The sequence below is a fragment of the Dreissena polymorpha genome, chromosome 3 (genome assembly GCF_020536995.1).
Source record: "Dreissena polymorpha isolate Duluth1 chromosome 3, UMN_Dpol_1.0, whole genome shotgun sequence".
Lineage (NCBI taxonomy): Eukaryota > Metazoa > Mollusca > Bivalvia > Myida > Dreissenidae > Dreissena > Dreissena polymorpha.
Genome location: NC_068357.1, coordinates 43,887,252 through 43,906,576, shown reverse-complemented (window position 1 = coordinate 43,906,576; position 19,325 = coordinate 43,887,252). Strand labels below are relative to the sequence as shown.

Here is a 19,325-nt window from a genome sequence, read left to right as displayed (position 1 = left end):
AAAGAGTCCTGGGTCGCTCACCTGAGAGACTAAGATGGAAAGAAACAAAGATTAAAACTCTTCAGCAAATATTTCATATTATTGGTAAGACAAGACTGACTTTAAAAATGATGTGTTCTTAGGTATTCACAATAGGCCTATATAGAAAATTACCCCACCCACCCTGGCGGCCATGTTTTTAATACCCAGATTTTTTTTTTATATATGTATTTGAAAATGCTTCTTACAAACATATAGAGAAAACTGCCCCATCCCCTGGCGGCCAAAAATGTGACTTATAGATTTTTCACAAGCTTTTTTAGTATATAAATATCAGGAAAATTAACCCCCCTCCCCCTTGGCGGTCTTGTTAATAGATGGATCAAAACCAATTTATGAACTCAACTGTCATTTCCAGAAAAAAATATGTTCTGACCAAATTTCATGAAGATTGGGCAAAACATGTGTTTTCTAGACTGTTCACATGTCTTCACTATATACATACAGAGAAAACTGCCCCACCCCCTAGCAGCCATGTTTTTTCAGTGATCACGACTATTTTCAAACTCAACCAAGAAATCCATAAAACCAATGTTTTGACAAAGTTTCATGATGATTGGACAAAATTGTGACTTCTAGAGTGTTCACAAGGTTTCTCTATAGCCATATAAGGAATACTGCCCCGCTCCCTGGCTGCCATGTTTTTCAACGGACCGGAACCATTTTTGAACTCCACCAACATATCATTAAGACAAACATTTTGACAAAGTAACATGAAGATTGGGCATCAAATGTGACTTCTTCAGTGTCCACAAGGTTTATCTTTTTTTCGACCTAGTGACCTAGTTTTTGACCCAGTTTCAAACTATGTTGAGGTATCATTGGGAAAAATGTTCTGACCAAGTTTCATGAAGATCCGACAAGAAATGTGGCCTCTAGAGTGTTCACAAGGCAAAATGTTGACCATGGACGCATGACGGACGGACGGCGGACAAAAGGCGATCCCAAAAGCTCACAATGAGCACGTTGTGCTCAGGTGAGCTAAAAACAAGAATGAAATTACAGATAGGAAAAAAAGTAACCCTCAACTGGGCTCAAACCACTTACCCCTGAGGTAAAAGTCTATTGCTTAGACCACTCGGCCATCCATGCTCATACAATGAGTGATGTATTTTATACTTTATATAAGTGATCCTCGTAGTAACACAAAATATAACGATTGCAGCAGAACATATAATTTTCAGGTTTTGTAATCGTCCAAAGATGCATATAATGGATATTTTTTTAGCATGGTAAATGTTCAGTATTACTGTGTCCTCAAAATTACCGTAACTACAACAAAAATTGCGAATCTGAAACAAATTTTTTAATTTTGTCAATTTACTCAAACATGATAAGGCACTTAATGTGCAGAGGATTGTACAGAGGGAAATTTGGACTGGGCAACTTTTGGCTGAATTATGGATCTTGTTCAAACTTTTACAATTGAATGACCTTAATGTGTATGTTGATGAGCTTTGCCAGAATGACAATCCTTGGTCTGTTTTGTCGGCACACTATATATACCGTAGTACATATAGTCCCAAAATGGTGTGTTTTCAACATCTTTTAAACAATTGGGGTTTATCCCGCTGAAACTTTCACAGTTGAATGACATTTATGTGTTGATGGTCTTAACGAAATGAAGTTTGGCTGTGACAGGTTTTGGCAGAATGTTGGCCCATTGTCTGTTTTTCCACTATGGAATTTAGCAGTTTCAACTGCTTATAATTTAACTGCTTTATAAATTTTGCTCAAATTTTCACAGCAGAATGATCTTCATTTGATGATGATTGTTAAAAAAGGAATTTTAACTGCAAACCGTTTAGGCTGATTATACCTAGGTTGTTTGTCCACTGAAAAATCAGAGGGGTAATCGCTTGATAGTCAAGATGGTGACGTCTATGCCGAGACAGGTACTTTTTGCTGTTTTATACTCTTAAATAATTTTTAAATGCCGCTCACTTTCCAGCCATATCATCAAGAAAGTGATAAGTGTTTATTTTAAATTAATATTCGCTATATATCTTAACTTTACTCTCTAATAAATTTTTTAGCAAGATCACAAAATTACAGCTTCAGCTAAGAAAATTTGTAGCAAGTAGTTAGGATATTGAGCAAATATGAATAAGAATTAAACACTAATGAAAGCATTTAAACATTGAACATAAGTTATGAAGGGTGTAATGATCAGTGGTCTGGCAACACCCACTGATAAGCCTCGCCTACAGCCAGACTCAGCCAATAAGATTGCTTGCTGTATTTTATATGCTTGTTTCGTTAGGGAGTTCCTCTTGGATAGTCATAGCGAATAAACGTGTTAAAAACCTATCCCTTTTGGGTCTTGTATAAAATTATCCCTTTACGGGTCCAGGCAACAAATACATACTTAACATTAAGAACAGTAGGACATTACAATGGGTATAAAACGGCGAAAAATAACTGTCTCTGCATGGACGTCGCCATCTTGACCATTTCGTGATTGATTTAATAACAATTGCACATTTATGTAAGTGCTGAACTTATTCACGTGCAGTAACTGTATGTCTTGTCTGGAGTCATAAGTATACAAATTTGTTATCCCTAGTAAAGTAAGACTTTTCACATAAGGTACTTCAGTCGACTCCACTCAAAGACCCAGTAACCGACAAGCATGCTTTGAGCAGTCCAAACTTGGAGCCAAACGATTCTTAATTTAATGGGTTTACTCACTATTGTCTGCAACAGACTAAAATCTTCAATGGAAGAGTATTCATGTGCCTAAACTATGTTCTACTTACTTAATATGAATTTAGAAGTTTTCTAAAGCTTTGTCATTAATGTGACTAATACAACCACCCCCCCTCCAATCTTTTGTCAGCTGTGTCAACAGGCAAATACCGGTAACTCGAGAATGTGTGCAGGGCCGGATTAAGCTGTATTGGGGCCCAAGGCTGTACATGTTACAAGGGCCCCTTTCCCTCTGGTCCCCTTTTGCATATTGAAAATCATAATTCATACTACAACTACAAAGATAAGAAAACTTTTGTACACAGTTGTTGACAGTTGCATTCTAAATATAGTTACACAACTTAAACAATGTATAACTATTTTATTAACTGAACTTAACACACATGTTACATGTAACAGATTCCAGCCTATAAGTCTATTCTACGGCACTTTAGCTGGAAAAAGTCATCGATCAGCTGTATAAAGTCTAGTTCTCGGACGACTTGAAATTCAATAGACAATAGCCCCAATGCTTTCAACCTTTCCTGACTCATGGTTTTCCTCAGTTCATTTTTCACGCGTGATAATGTTAAAAATGACCTCTCAACTTGACAGTTATTAACTGGAATTGTTAAGTATATTCCTACAGCGATGGCACAGTTTGCAAAAGTTGTCTGTAGTTAATCTTCATCTAACTTAAGCAGTTCACTCATGTGGGTAATGGTTCTGTCTTCGTCCGCTTCTAAGATGGCTTTGAACTGAACGAATTCGTCAATGAAAGACGCCTCAATGACATCTGGATAAGACTCCACAAGATGCATTGCACATTTCAGTAGATCATCCAAGGTGAGAGACTCAAACTTTGTCATGAAACCAAACAGTTTGTGAAGACCAGAATATGCGCTCAACCACTTGCGAAGTTCAACAATTAGACAATCAACTATGCTGTAGCATGTGTGAATTCGAAAATTGTCGCGTGTACTTAGCTCCGAATTCGCATCTGGTGTCATACTCTTGTCACGAAATAGTTTCCGCCGTTTCTTACCATTATAATGATCCTTAAATTCCTTTTCTTGCAACATATGCTTTGACCTTCTCTTCAGTGTCGTCAAACGTGTCCAGATGTTGTAAGGACCATAAGGGCAAGTCGTTTAATAAACAGAGAAACTAATGGTATTGAATGGATATACAACTCAGAAAGAAAATTGATAGCAGGGTAAATCAAAGCGAATTGTACGCTTACAATTGGATATACATTGAGAAACTGGTAAAATCACTGACGATATATACTGCAATCCCGATATTGCATAATAAAGAAAGATCATGCATTGGGAAACTGGCCTGCCAAAGGCTGCAGCCTTGCTAGCCTAGTGCTTAATCCCGCCCTGAATGTGTGGATCATTTCAGTTTTTTTCAAACACAACAATTTATTTGGTAAAACTGTCAGTCCCTGTTCAGTCAAACTGACAAACCAACCAACAAGTGACACCAACATATGCGTTCCCTGCTAGGATATAAAAGTTACTGCTCACAAGCCATGTTAAGTTGATGTAATGTTTATACATTTCTCTACATCTTATGCAAATGATTCAGTATGAATACAGATGAAACTACACCTACCCCTGCAATGCAGGAAATACAACATATCTAATGATATTTTCACATTTATATTTTACTAGCAGAGTAAAAAATAGTACTTTTATTCTCTATTTTATTACTTTTTTAGATTGCAAATTATGAAAATCACAAATCATTATTAATACTGAACCTATTTACAAATATCAGTGCAAAGTTGTATAAAAAGACTTTATAAATTAGCATGTCAATACAACCACTCAATTAAACTGATGCTTTTTATAAGTTCAACGTCAAACACTTAGCATACATTCTTATTTTGAAAAATAAACAATGAATATTTGACATTATCAAATGAAAATAAAGAATATATACTTTCTAAAATATCACTAGCTAGTGTTAAAATGAGACCTTCATGTCCTTGAGAATCACAATCAAAATACACGGAATGTTGTGGCATAGCACACCATGTCATGTACACAACTATTGACGTCACCCACATGTCAACCGTAAAAGTCAAAGTCATCGTCCTCTTCTTCCTTCTTTTGTACCATGTGATCAATGTCTACCTCACCGTCTGAATCCAGGTCCGAACTGATCATTACCGCTGCAAGACAAAAAGAATCGTCAGATCAAGATATCTTGTTCAACATTTTCTATTGCCTGGTAATAAATTACTAAAAGACCAATATTTTGTATGCCAGTGTCTGCATCTATGATCTATAAAAAATAGTATCAGCAAAACAATTATATTTATATGAACTAAGTTTATTTGCATTGTTATATTTTAACATTAAATATAATTTGTTATAGTGTCACGTAACTTTGACACTTCGTCAACAAAATGCTCAGATGTTAACAGATTACCTAGTTACAAATTGCCATACCTATTTTCCTTTGTTGACTTGATCCTCCAGTTGACCCAAGAACAGACTTCAGTGTACTAAAATAAACATTAATATGACACATTTAGAAAAACAGGATGTCTTTCCTAAACTACACATGTTTGAAAATGTACTTTAGTATTTGTATATTGTCCTGTTTGAACCAGAAGATGTGCATTTAATAAAATAACGAGATTATTACCAAAAAAATAATTGTTCACCTGGTTATCATAAAACATTTGATATCACAAACATTTATATAAAAAGAAACATTTAAGTCAACAAATACTCAAGAACAATGTTTAATATCTATTATAACCAGCTATGATAAATTATATATGATGTTTATAGTCAGTTTTCTTTAAATTGAAACTATTGCACATATACAGTATAATAACTTCTTTAAGTTGAGCAGCAATAACTTGAAATCATATTGTAAATCAAACAAATACCATAGTCCCATTGAAATAGTGAATACTTAAATAAGAAATGACCAGCTTTAACTCAAACATTGAAAATGTGATAACTCAAGCAGATGTGTTGGTCCTATAATCCTATTCAACAAGGAAATTAACCCTCCATATCTTGATGTTATTTATGCCATGTGATACCCGTAGCCATGAATAGAATAAGACCATGTCTTCTCAAAACCTGATAATTACAAGAATTTACTTTGCACAAACTGAGGACAATTGATTTCCTCTTATTTTTGTAAAATTTGTTATCTTTCATATAATTGGTTAATGTATATGCTTGTAAAAAAAATACTCCACTTACACAATTTCATACTGTATACATTCAATTGAATATGATTTTTAGGTATTTATGTCAATTAATAACTCTTATGGTTAACCATCAAAATAATTATTTCTAACTTATTGATAAATTGAAACGTTCCATAAAACAAACTTTTCTGGCACCCAATGCTTTGAGTTAAAGAAGTTTTACTATAGTTAAATACAAGAACAAGTACTGGCTAAAGAAAAAAAAATCAAGAAAAAGCCATGTTTTTATCTCAACAAGAGGGCCTGAAAGGCCCAAAGTCGCTCACCTGAGATAAAAAGAAATGACCTGCAGCCCAAGATATTAATAGAACAAATGTTCTAACCAAGTTTCATGAAGAATGAACAACAAATGGCCCCATGGCGGAAATGTTTTTCAACAGACTGGAACCATTTTTGAACTCGTCCAAGATATTATTGGGACAAATCTTCCGACAAAGTTTCATGAAGATCCAACAATAAATGTGGCCTCTACAGTGTTAACTAGGCAAATATTCATGACGCACAACTGAAGACAGACAATTGACAAAAGGTGATCACAAAAGTTCACGATGAGCAAAAAATATTATGCTCATAAAGATTGTCACCATGTGTGAAGATCAGCAAGTGTCATTCAGATTGAACTAAAAATGTAACTAAAAGTATTCACAATGTTTTACTATAAACAACTGTGTTAGTGCGGTCTCGTTCGCTTACGCAAGTGAACCGGTCATGGGACGGTTATGAGTTATGTAACTTTGTGAGTACTTATGTAATACGGAAATATTTATTGAGTCTAAATAAAGAACATTTATTTCTAACACACTTACTGGTTGTAATTCAATTAACTCAAGGCGTCCAATCAGATACGCCTGAATACACTCAAAGAATTAATCTATAAGTGAAAACCAAAGCAGCTTTAATGAAAATAACTTACTTTAGTCTAAAGAATCTATGCATCGTTAAAAATGAACAAATACAGCAAATACCTTAATGAATGTAAAAAGAAGTTCACAATCTGTCAAAAAAACTGATATAAATATTAGTTACTGTAAGTCTAGAAGTTGTTTCAAAAAATTAGTTTATAAAATAAGTCTAACTTAATCTAAAGAACACAATTTATGGAGAGTGGAAAACTCCAGTGACTTAAATGTAAAAAATAAGAATTTACAAAAGTTATTTCAATCAAAAGAGTGTTTCTAATTTAGAAAATGCCAAATAACAAGGTAGCCATGGAAACAGTTTCATAGCACAGTAGTCTGCTAAATACACCAAACCACAGTAGGTTAACTTGGCTTATCAGTAAAGATCAAAGATAAGGCTCTACAGTGCATTAGTACATGTACAGTTATTTTATGACATAGGTTTATTAAATTGCATGCAAACTACTGTCTTTATGTACACCACATTTTATGAAAGAAGTCCCAGGTTTATACAAGGGAGTTAACTATTAGTTAACTATTAGAAAGTATGTACAGGTTATCTTTCTTTAACATTATGGCTTATCACAAATAGACTGTTCACATGTTTTCACTATATACATATAGAGAAAACTGCCCCACCCCCTGGCGGCCATGCTTTTTTACTGATCCGAACCATTTGAACTCAACCGTCATATCCAGAAAACACATGTTCTGACCAAACTTCATGAACATTGGATCAAAAATGTGACTTCTAGAGTGTTCACATGTTTTCACTATATACATATAGAGAAAACTGCCCCGCCCCCTGGCGGCCATGTTTTTTCACCGATCTGGACCATTTTCGAACTCGTCCGATAAATATCAATGAAACCAATGTTATGACCAAGTTTCATGATGATTGGGCAAAAATTGTGACTTCTAGAGTGTTCACAAGGTTTCTCTATAGCCATATAAGGAATACTGCCCCACCCCCTGGCGGCCATGTTTTTCAAGGGACCGGAATCATTTTTGAACTCAACCAACATATCATTTAGACAAACATTTTGACATAGTTACATGAAGATTGGGCATCAAATGTGACTTCTACAGTGTTCACAAGGTTTTTCTTTTTTTTGACCTAGTGACCTAGTTTGTGTCCCAGCATGACCCAGTTTCCAACTCAGTCGAGGTATCAATGGGACAAATATTCTGACTAAGTTTCATGAAGATCAGACAATAAATGTGGCCTCTGGAGTGTTCACAAGGCAAATGTTGACGACGCACGACGGACGACAGACAAAGGCGATCACAAAGGCTCACCATGAGCACGATGTGCTCAGGTGAGCTAAAAATGTGTTATATAGGTTTATCCTTAATTGAACTCATTTTTGTGTGGGATAAGAAAAGCTAAAATATCTTATTGATTACACATGTATATAATAACATATGCTTTGAAATGATTCTTTTATTCAATTTTCTGTATACTGAACATAGCAGAACAAGATGTGTTTGTGAAACACAATGTCCCCCTATATGATGTTTGACCTTGATTGATGACCTTGACCTTGACCCTTCACCACTCGAAATATGCAGCTCCATGAGATACACATGCATTTCAAATATAAAATTGCTAGCTTCAATATTGCAGAAGTGACATTACATGAGCAATTTTGACCCATATATTTGACCTTGAAGGATGACCTTGACCTTGACCTTTCACCACTCAAAATGTGCAGCTCCATGAGATACACATGCATGCCAAATATCAAGTTGCTATCTTCAATATTGCAAAAGTATTCATAAAATAAGCGATTTGGGCCACATATATTTGACCTCTGACCTTGAAGGATGACCTTGACCTTGACCTTTCACCACTCAAAATGTGCAGCTCCATGAGATACACATGCATGCCAAATATCAGGTTGCTATCTTCAATATTGCAAAAGTACTCATAAAATGAGCAATTTTGTCCACATAATTTTGACCTCTGACCTTGAAGGATGACCTTGACCTTGACCTTTCACCACTCAAAATGTGCAGCTCCATGAGATACACATGCATGCCAAATATCAAGTTGCTATCTTGAATATTGAAATACTGCAAGTGTACATTAAATGAGCGATTTTGACCCATATATTTGACCTTTGACCTTGAAGGATGACCTTGACCTTGACTTTTCACCACTCAAAATGTGCAGCTCCATGAGATACATATGCATGCCAAATATCAAGTTGCTATCTTCAATTTTTTTAATGCAAAAGTTATTGCAAATGTTAAAGTTGGCGCAAACCAACCAACAGACCAACCAACCAACCAACAGACCAACCAACAGACTACTTTAGTTGGGGACATAAAAAGTCAATACAGTTTTAAGCAAACATTTACAAGCAAAGAACTGCTACATAATGGATAACATTAACCAAGCAATGACAAATATGTGAGCTACGTAAAACTACATTTAGTGTTGCACTTTCATATGGTATTTAGAAAATGAAGTAAAATTGCTTAAAATGTAGAAAACTCTGTTAAACTCTTGGTAACTTTTGTTAAAACTAAACATCTCTTAAAATAAGAACAATATGTAAAACTTCTGGTAACTGATATTAAACTGAATCAGGACTTCCTTGTGTAATTTATTTATGACTTTTTTTACTAAGCATGATTCTTTGAGTAGCAGAAGCACTGTTAAAATAAGTCTTTCTTCTTAATGCCCTTACAAACAGAAATTGTTGCAACTGACATATAATAAGGCAACCATTTAAAAAAAATAAAAAATGAACGCATCATGCAGGCACGCAATAACCATGCACCCAACAACAAACATAAACACCAAGCCAGCAAAAAACAGGTGCACACAGGTCTACCTGGGCTTGTTCAAACCCATTTGAGCCCCTGTAGGGACATACACAGGGGACTCCAAAGGGGAACTCATCTCAGAAAGAGGCTCCTGATCATGTGCCTCGTCATGTGACGCCTCATTGGGGCCACTAGAGGGGACTAAGGGGTCGGGATTGTGTTTACTGGAAACAGGATTAAAAGGAATGTCTGTTAAACACTTTATTCTTCACAACATAGAGATAGGGAATCATTAAATACTTTATGTGTCAATATTATGAATGATATCACACGTGTATGATGTTTTCGGTCAAAAGTAATCAAAAATGTAATTTTTTGGATTAGCAAATAGCTCAGGAAACCATCAAACCGATTACTAGTAATGTTATTTTTAGTTATCATAATTATGATGCATTGCGCACATGTTGAAATAGTTTCCAGACCGAAGATGCAAGTTGCAAATTAATATTTTTAAATATATTACAAGCTCGGAGTGGTCAAGGTTCCAACGACACAATTTGGTACAAAATACTTGGGAAGAACATGAGAAACAGCAAGTTAGAAAGTTATATATAAGTTTACCTCCTAAAATAAGAAAATGAAGAGCCAAATAATGTTCAGACATATGAAGCCTTATGAAACCAAAATTTAATGTAGTTTGGATTGGAAAACCACTTACAAGTCTACAAATTTCATCTAAAAATTATGAAGTGAAAACTCTTCCTCAATGTTGAAAAGTCAAGCACTAATATTGATTAATGATGTTATCTTTTAAAGAATGTCTTTGTTGGTGTTACCAATAGCCTTACAAATACATAAGCCATTTAAAAATCTTATTCTTGTGTACCGTCCTTTCTATCTAATAAAACATGCAGAAAAATAAATAAAATGCTAAAATAAATAAAATAATATGATACAGGCTTAATCCAGTATATATAAATTTCAGTTCTACTTACTAGGGATATCTGTAAAAATATGGATTAATAAATGCATATAGAGCTGCCTAGCCACAAAATGAATTCCACACATATACAATTATATAAAAAAATATATATTAAAAAAGCAAAAAATGATCAGTTTGCATGTTTATGTATTCACAAGAAGTAGGTATACGCATACCTTAAGCTGGGTTCACACTGCCAATCAGATCAACTCGATCAAGCCTGACCAAGCGATCGGGTACTGGTCTGGTTCGCTCGGCATGAGATCGGGGGCGGTCGGGTAGGTCAGCATTGGTCGGGATTCCTACCCGATATTTTTTGACATGTCAAAAAATATCGAGTAGCTGTCGTGTAGGAAATGGATCGAGAAGCGCTCAGCAAGTGGTCGTGTATTAGTCGAGGAGAAGATCGAGTTGATCGTGAAGCAATCGCGTGGCGATCGGATTGACATCTTTTACACGATCTCTACCCAATCCACTCGACCTCTACCTGAGCTATTTTAGATCGGAACACGATCCACTCGACCTCTATTCAATTTGATGTACAGATTTACTAGACTGCTACCTGACGTCTTCTCGACCGTACACGATCACTTCACGATTGCTATTCGACCATACACGAGCTCATGTCACAAAAACAAAACTCACATGCAAAACGTCGTGCTTGTCTCTCATAGCCGTCTTAGAATCGGGCGAGTTAACATCCAAAGATGCCAAGAAATGGCAAAAGGGCGACTGATACTGCTAAAACTAGTAAAAAAATCCATGATGATTTAAGTGATTAGTGAACAACAATGTTTAAAGTTTTTATTCTCAAAGTTTCAATACACGACCGTTCGCGACTTTGTACCACTGTCGTGTCGTTCCATCACGATCTGGTCGTGTGAAGATCTGGTGGCGATCGAGCTGAGGTCCACTTGGTCAAGCTGAGATCGTATAGGGCTCGCGTATAGGTCGATATGATCGAGCGAAAATTGGAAAGATGGTTGAGTGGACGTCGTGAATGAGTCGTGTGGGGGTCGTGTGTTATCGACAAGAGGTCAAAAAGAAGTCGTGTGTACCCTTTTTAGTCGAGCTTGGTTGGGTTTGATCGGGACATTTTAGTGATCGGGATGATCGAGTTGATCGGATCGGCAGTGGGAACCCACCTTTAATGTTAAAATGACCCATTTATCCAATACAACATAATTATTAAATTATTGTTCTCTTCATGATAAGTAGGAATAACATGAATAGATGGCAGTAGTTCTATGAGGCTATGTTTAGATTGAGAGTTTATCATTCAATTAACCAATTCAGCCTAGTAATAATGAGAAGGCAATATGTTTTGTTTCATGATTAAAAAGCATGATTTTCAAGAATGTAATCTATTTGTGAATCCATGATGGTGATCAAAGTTGCAAGTAAATAATGTAGCATGCAAATTACAGATCTTCTAAAGGCAGCAAAAACAGCACTCCTTTTCTCATAAGTTCCCATGTATGTCACATGCACAATTTGGTGCATTTAGCGATTGCGTGACAATTTATTCGTGAGTTTGAAACAGAGTTTTTAGAGGGGTGTGTTGCATTGATTTATTTGTAGATTAAAATGTTTTGCATGGTATTATTTTGTTAGTAAGTTTCTTTATTTAATACCGCGCTAAAAGCATTCCCGTTTAAAGTTCTTTGTGCACAATTCAACATACAAATGGTGTTATTTTGCATCTGGAAAATTCAGTTTTCATAAATAACATTCAGTTTTCATAAATAACATTCAATTTTAAATAATGTACAATAATAAGCTTCTTGAATGATACAGGCTGATTTGCAATAAGAGTATTTCTTACTAGGAATGTAATTAGAATCTCTCTAGTGACCACTAATTACGGCAAAATCATATATAGTACTACAAAGTAATGCAATTATATAAATATAAGTAAATATGTCTATACATCAATCAATCTAGGTTGACAGAGAAATCATAAATAAGTTACAAGAGCTGCCAATTAACAAATCCAAATATATCATATTTCATTAAGTTTTTTCCACAAATATGACCTCTAGAGTGACAAAAAGTTGAAAGTTGACATGACAAGGTTTTTTATATTTGACCTCACTTGACCTAAATACAATTTAAGATATGCTTGAAACCAGACAATTTCTTGCATTCTCTAGTAAATGTATTGGTTCGCCTTTGCTTTTCTGGGTTTTACTTTAAAATAAATTACCATAAAAAATAAATAAGTTATATTCATTTTTTTTTTTTTATTTAAATTTAGGGGCCATTCCCAATATGAAGAAAGTATATATTGTTTTTAAATGGGACCAAAACATTCCCAAATGAAACTTTCCAAAAATATACATATATATATAATATATATTTATATTTTATTTATGGATAGATCTCAACATTTAGTTCATCTCCCATCCAGTTCTATAAGTAGAATTGTAGTAAATATGATATTGAAAACTTTCTTCTCACAAAAACAACTCATGAATTTCCCAATTTTACTCAAAACAACATGCTTTTTCCCAATCAAAAGATATACCAAACCCATTTGCAAAATGGTGAAAAAACATTGGCAGATGTTCTTAGTAATGTAACTAATTTGTATTTTAGTCTATAATTAAATATTGTAAATAAACCGTTACATGCTCAAAATTAAATCTCAGACAATCTTTAAATGTGTCAGATTTTTTTTGTGACATACATGGGAACCTGTGTATCTAGTAATCTTTTCCTCACCAAATTTACACATAGAAATATCTGTTAAAAAGAAAAACAATAACTGTTTGAGTATGCACAGTTTGTGGACCACAAGGGAATTGAAGTGACAATGAGAAATCTATAAACAATTTAATAATACCATCAGTTTCTTATCCTTGTCCCTTTCTGTCTCATGACCCATTATTGCCATAGATTTATCATGAATCTTTGACATTTATAATATAGATAATATACAACAGTTACATCATACAGCAGACAATAACGAATTCTAGAAGTTTCTTAAACTAAAACATTGACATTCTGGAAATATGCTAAGCACACATTCAACAGGTTACGGGAGGAGAAACAATAGTTACATAAATAAGGATTTGAGAGATGTTAAGGTCAGAGCCAGATCTTGCTAGACAATAATATGATGAAAAAGTCATATACTGTTAAATCCCTGGAATTTGCATGGTCCAAATGTGGGGCTATTCCAATCGAAATCATGGGGCTATTCCAATCGAAATCATAACCACTTGATCTCAAATTCGCGTAGTATCAATTTAAAAACCGTGGATTTGGTTCCAACATATTATGCATAGTTTGATAGATGTATCATCCCACCAGGCAAAACTCCACAGTTTTTTTTCATACTGGAATAGTCTCTTTAATTCTTTAATATGCAGAGGTCCAGGTCTCCATTTTTGCAGATTAGGATTGAATTATAAGATGTAGAACACAGATAATTTGTTTAACCCAATATCAAATCGGCATCTTTTTGTTTATTGAATACTATCTTAAATTTAAGGAATTTGTCATGAACGCAAACTATTGAGTCCATATATCTAAACAGTGTAGGATGCATGCATAGATTTCCTTATGTTATGAGCAATTAAATTGTTAATGCTTTCCATGCAGATAATGTGATGTTGTATGTCAGCATGATTTTAGTGCGCTTTTCTAGCAGAACAAATAAATACATTTGAAAACTGATATTCCAACAGTAATTTTTAATTTTCAAATGTTTATACTATGGCAATTTGATTTAGGCAATTAGAAATAAAATACAATAATTTTTGGTATATTTTAAATTTTAAATGGAATCTTTTAAATAAGGATATGATACTTCATTGATTTTAACAAAATGATGGCCATGTTATGAAATCTGTAAAGGGTACATATCAATGTACCTGTAGCCCGCAAACAAGCTGCCTAATGGTTAAATTTATTATATATTTGCAGTGGTCATAAATTCGTGCACTGACAGGAGCAAGAAAAGAACGTTAATATACCTTTGTGAAAATAATTTATTTTACAGAACAAAAACAAAGAAGTTCTTACGTAGAAGTTAATTGTACCAAGTATTACTGCCACATAATGCAGATGCACAAGTCTGTGCAAGAAATGACACATCTGAAGTAATAAATGTAGCTGTTGTCTTTGCACTTTTGTGATGAAAAACAAGTTTCAGTTAATTTACAATGATATAAATATCAAATTAAACTGGCATAAATATATTTTTTTTTTAATATTGTTTTTGACATAATTTTCATGATTTTCCAAACTTATGTCTAGCAAGATCCTCATCTTTTAACCTGGGTGGGAAAGGACTGTTATCTGACACTAGATAGTGGGTAACCATGGTAACCATAATTTATACTGGTGGGATTTCTCACCTATTCTGACTTCTAGGTGTGAAAGTCATTACAAAATCTCCTGATTTCTCGTTTTTCTCATTTGGCTTTTTAGGAGACTTAGGAGTTATGCTGGAGTTAAAACATTTGGATGAAAGGACATTTCATTAGTAGTAAATTTCACACAACAATACACAAAATCAAAACATTAAAAAAAAAACAATTGGCAAAATGCAGTTTTTAACAAAATAAATCATAATACCCAATACTTGAAGCACATCTATTGGAAAAAAATGACCTGACTTTCAATTCAAGTCAAATACAAAAACTATATCATTCATTGTCATGAAAAGAAATAAGTTTTAACCTATTTACTTTAGCTTGATTGCATCAAAAGCATCCACAGTGGGGATCAAACCTGTGACCACCCAGTCTATAGGCGGACACCTTATCCATTACACACCAGCAACCTATACAAAAATTATTGCATTAAAAAAAAAACTTTTCCAAATTTAACATAAAATGTTAAATAATTGAGTGACTTCAGCGCAATTAAGTGATCAGCTTTATTTGAACCTATAGATTTTTCCAAAATCTGGCCCAGTCCAAGATAGGTAAGTCTATTTGAGCCTTGTTCTGGGAAAACTAGACTTAATGCATGTGCATAAAGTTTCGTCCCATATTAGCTTGTGAAGTCTGCACAGGTCAATTAGAAAGACACTAACCGCTTTTATAGAAATTTTTGTATAAAGGAAGTCTTTTCTAAACGAAAATCCAGTTAAGGCGGAAAGTGTCATCCCTGAGTCAGTACAGGCTTACCTGGGGTGACACTTTAAGCACCTGCATTAAGCCCAGTTTTAAGCACCTGCATTAAGCCCAGTTTTAAGCACCTGCATTAAGCCCAGTTTTAAGCACCTGCATTAAGCCCAGTTTTCCCAGAATAGGGCTCAATTGATTTGTTTGTCAAAATTGTCCTGCAGGCGCATACCTCCCAGTGCTACGTGGAGACAGAGTAGAGGCTATCTGCTTCTCCAGCTCATTGTCAGAGTTGTCTGTATCGTCCCCATGGTGAACTGGATGCCGTGGTAACGTGCCACTTACCAGACTCTTGTACGCATCCGTCTCTGTGAATGAAAAGAAATGAAACTTACAATCCAAATATTAATTATTTGCATACAAGAAGCAATAAAAGTAAGTGAAGACCAATAAGTTGAAACAAAGTTTATGGTTAAACAAGAGCTGTCTCCATCGGAAGACATATGCCCCCGAAAAACGCCTTTTTTCGAAACCTAAACTCAGACCCTAAGAAGTTCAACGTCAAAGAAGTCAAAATTTGTGTGCGTATGAAAAGGCCTTGTCCATATACACATGCATACCAAATATGAAGGTTACATCTGAAGCGACATGGAAGTTATGAGCATTTTGTGACGCAAAAGTGTGACGGAAAGACGGACAGATTGACGGACAGTGCAATCACTATATGCCCTCCTTCAGGGGTATTCTAAAAATTAACAAGGGCTGTTTGTAAAACTGTCATGCCCCCCAAATGGGCTGTCAGTTGTAGTGGCAGCCATTGTGTGAATACGTTAGAAACCATTTTAATGTTTCAAGTCACTGTGACCTTGACCTTTGACCTAGTGACCTGAGAATCTATAGGGGTAATCTACCAGTCATGATCATTGTATCTATGAAGTTTCATGATCCTAGGCCTAAGTGTTATTAAGTTATCATCCGGAAATCATTTTACTGTTTTTAGTCACTGTGACCTTGACTTTTGACCAAGTGACCTGAAAATCAATAGGGGTCATCTGCCAGTCATGATCAATGTACCTATGAAGTTTCATTATCCTAGGCCTAAGTATTGTTGAGTTATCATTCAGAAACCATTTTACTGTTTCGAGTCACTGTGATCTTGACCTTTGACTTAGTGACCTGAAAATCAATAGACAGGGCCCTTGCTTCACTTTGGAGGATTGGGGCCCGGGCCCTTAGAGAGGGGAATTTTTGCGTCATTTTGCATGAAAAGGGGAATTTTAGAAGATCTTTTCATCAACCATTCAACACTTAAAATTGATATATTTTAATGTAATTTACATAAATATATATTTAATCAAAGGTTAATAGCACGATACCAGCTGGCAACATAGGTATAAAAGTATTTTTTTTTAATTTAACAAATTTGGAGGGGGGAATTTTTAGCTGAAATAGGGGAAAAAAGTATACTATTTTAAGGGGGGAATGGGGCCGAATTTCAGCCCGAAAAAATGGCCAAACGAGGGCCCTGATAGGGGTCATCTGCCAGTCATGATCAATGAACCTATGAAGTTTCATGATCCTAGGCCTAAGTGTTCTTGAGTTATCATCCGGAAACCATTTTACTGTTTCCAGTCACTGTGACTTTGACCTAGTGACCTGAAAATCAATAGGGGTCATCTGCCAGTCATGATCAATGTATCTATGAAGTTTCTTTCTCTAGGCCTAAGCATTCTTGAGTTATCTTCCAGAAACTATTTGGTGGACAGACCGACAGATGGACTGACGGACAGCCCGACCTACATGTGAAAAACAATATACCCCCTCTTCTTCGAAGGGGGGGGGGGGGGGGGGCATAAAAATTAGACCAAATAAATATCAATATATTTTTTTAATTTCTTATCAACAATAGGAACAATTTTGGAAAATCAATATTTAGAATTTAAAAACCGGTGAAAAAAATGTTATTATAACGTACAGTTTTTGATTGGTCAACCCTTTACCACATAGATACCTATTTTGAGGCATTTGTAGTCCTTTAGAAAGTTCAATTTCATTAAATACATTTGCTACTAGATTCAAGTTATAAAGGCTTCATTTTCAACCCTTTAATACCTTTAAGCAGCAAACAGCATAAAACCTGAACAGACTGCTCACAGGCTGTTCTAGTTTTATGCTGTTTGCACATAGACATTTTCATTTTGCTTATGAGTGGGTCAAGTAACAATGATTGCATTTGTTGACTAGATGCTCATCAGAACTCAAGTGTACAAGATTGACTCTTATTGTACACTTATCAAATTGCATGCGATCCAGTAAGGTTATGATGAAATCAACACACAACATGTAAAATCAAACCGACTTTTGAAAGCCAAGCCAAATAGAAGTTAAACCTACTATTAGAGACTTCAAAAACAATAACATGTATATAATGTGTAACTTTATGATATATATACAATATATATGAATATAATGTTTATACAATACACGCAAATCAAAATGATCAAAATAAAGAACAATAAGATACAAATTGACAAATTTATTAGATGAAAATTTCTTGTTCAAAAGGTATTTAGAAGATGTTGCTGACAATAAAGTACAGTTGTGTCAACAAAAATTAAATCATTACAAGTAAAAACAGACAGAAAAATCATTCATATAATTATCATTTAAGCCTAAAATAATTAAATTGTGTTACATTTACACTTAAACTTGAACAGTTTAATTTTCATAATTTCAGTTCATTTTTTATTAAGAAACAATTATAAAAGCCTTTTCAAACCTTTGCCCTTATATCTTACCATTCAGTGGCACTTTAGGACCATTGTCTGTGGTCATGCTTTGAGTAATCATGCTTGATTCATCGTCGCTAAATCGCTTACTATCAATAAGACTGCCAAACTTGAGTGGCGGAACTGTCACCAAGGGAGGAAAGAAAGAAAAACACAACATTTAGTAGTGTTATATGCAGCTACTGACAATCTGCCCTAGAATGGCCATATGGTCAATATGAAACAGTGGATGGGGGAAATATCATAGAAACTAGAGCAAAAAAAGCATATTAAATACTGTAAAACCATTATTATTCATCAGGCATTACTTTTCGTCTATTTCGTCAGTGGATCCGAGTGACAAATTTTAGATCCTAACGAATAACGATGTCCAATGTTTTATCAAAATTAAGACTGAATTACCGTAGGCATGCAACATTACAATCCAATCTAATCCATACATACATACTTCGTCTGTTTTGTAGTCAAGATAAATCCGGTTTTGTTTTGTTTTTGACACATGGCATTGCTGTAAAACAAGGATGCAGTTAAGCTGTGTCGAATGTGTTGACTTCCTTTAGGTAGAATAGTAATGATTAGCACTAATTGTTCACAACTTTATTAACCATTGTGTGTATTGTGTTTTTCAAGGTTTTTTACTAATTAGCAATTGACTTCGTTGTTTAAAACACTCATTAACGGTTATTCGGTCCCGCTAATCCGCTTATCATAACAATGAACTTGTCAATGGCATACAATAATAAGGGCCTATTACTATCACCTGAAAAACAAAAGACTATTTAATTGGCATGTGACAAACAGGACTCCCAAGTGTCCTCCCTTTTTCACACC

The 19,325-nt window shown here is 34.7% G+C and overlaps 1 protein-coding gene across 8 annotated transcripts in view; it reads right to left on the bottom strand.

The window, feature by feature from the left end:
• Positions 1 to 4,267: 4,267 nt before the first annotated feature.
• The window catches only part of LOC127873893 (centrosomal protein kizuna-like), a 32,110-nt gene continuing 17,052 nt past the window's right edge, over positions 4,268 to 19,325 (bottom strand). For 2 of the 8 annotated variants that reach the window (XM_052417995.1, XM_052417996.1), the window contains 6 exons: positions 18,504 to 18,617; positions 15,938 to 16,073; positions 14,992 to 15,081; positions 9,714 to 9,869; positions 5,190 to 5,245; positions 4,268 to 4,909 (listed from right to left, as the gene is read on the bottom strand). In XM_052417995.1, coding sequence (XP_052273955.1) covers positions 4,806 to 4,909; positions 5,190 to 5,245; positions 9,714 to 9,869; positions 14,992 to 15,081; positions 15,938 to 16,073; positions 18,504 to 18,617 — 656 coding nt within the window. In that variant the 3' untranslated portion in view covers positions 4,268 to 4,805. Of the gene's footprint in view, positions 4,910 to 5,189; positions 5,246 to 9,713; positions 9,870 to 13,351; positions 13,373 to 14,991; positions 15,082 to 15,211; positions 15,230 to 15,937; positions 16,074 to 18,503; positions 18,618 to 19,325 lie in introns of those variants that run through there. The other 6 variants (XM_052417997.1, XM_052417999.1, XM_052417998.1 and 3 more) reach the window with 6 other exon arrangements.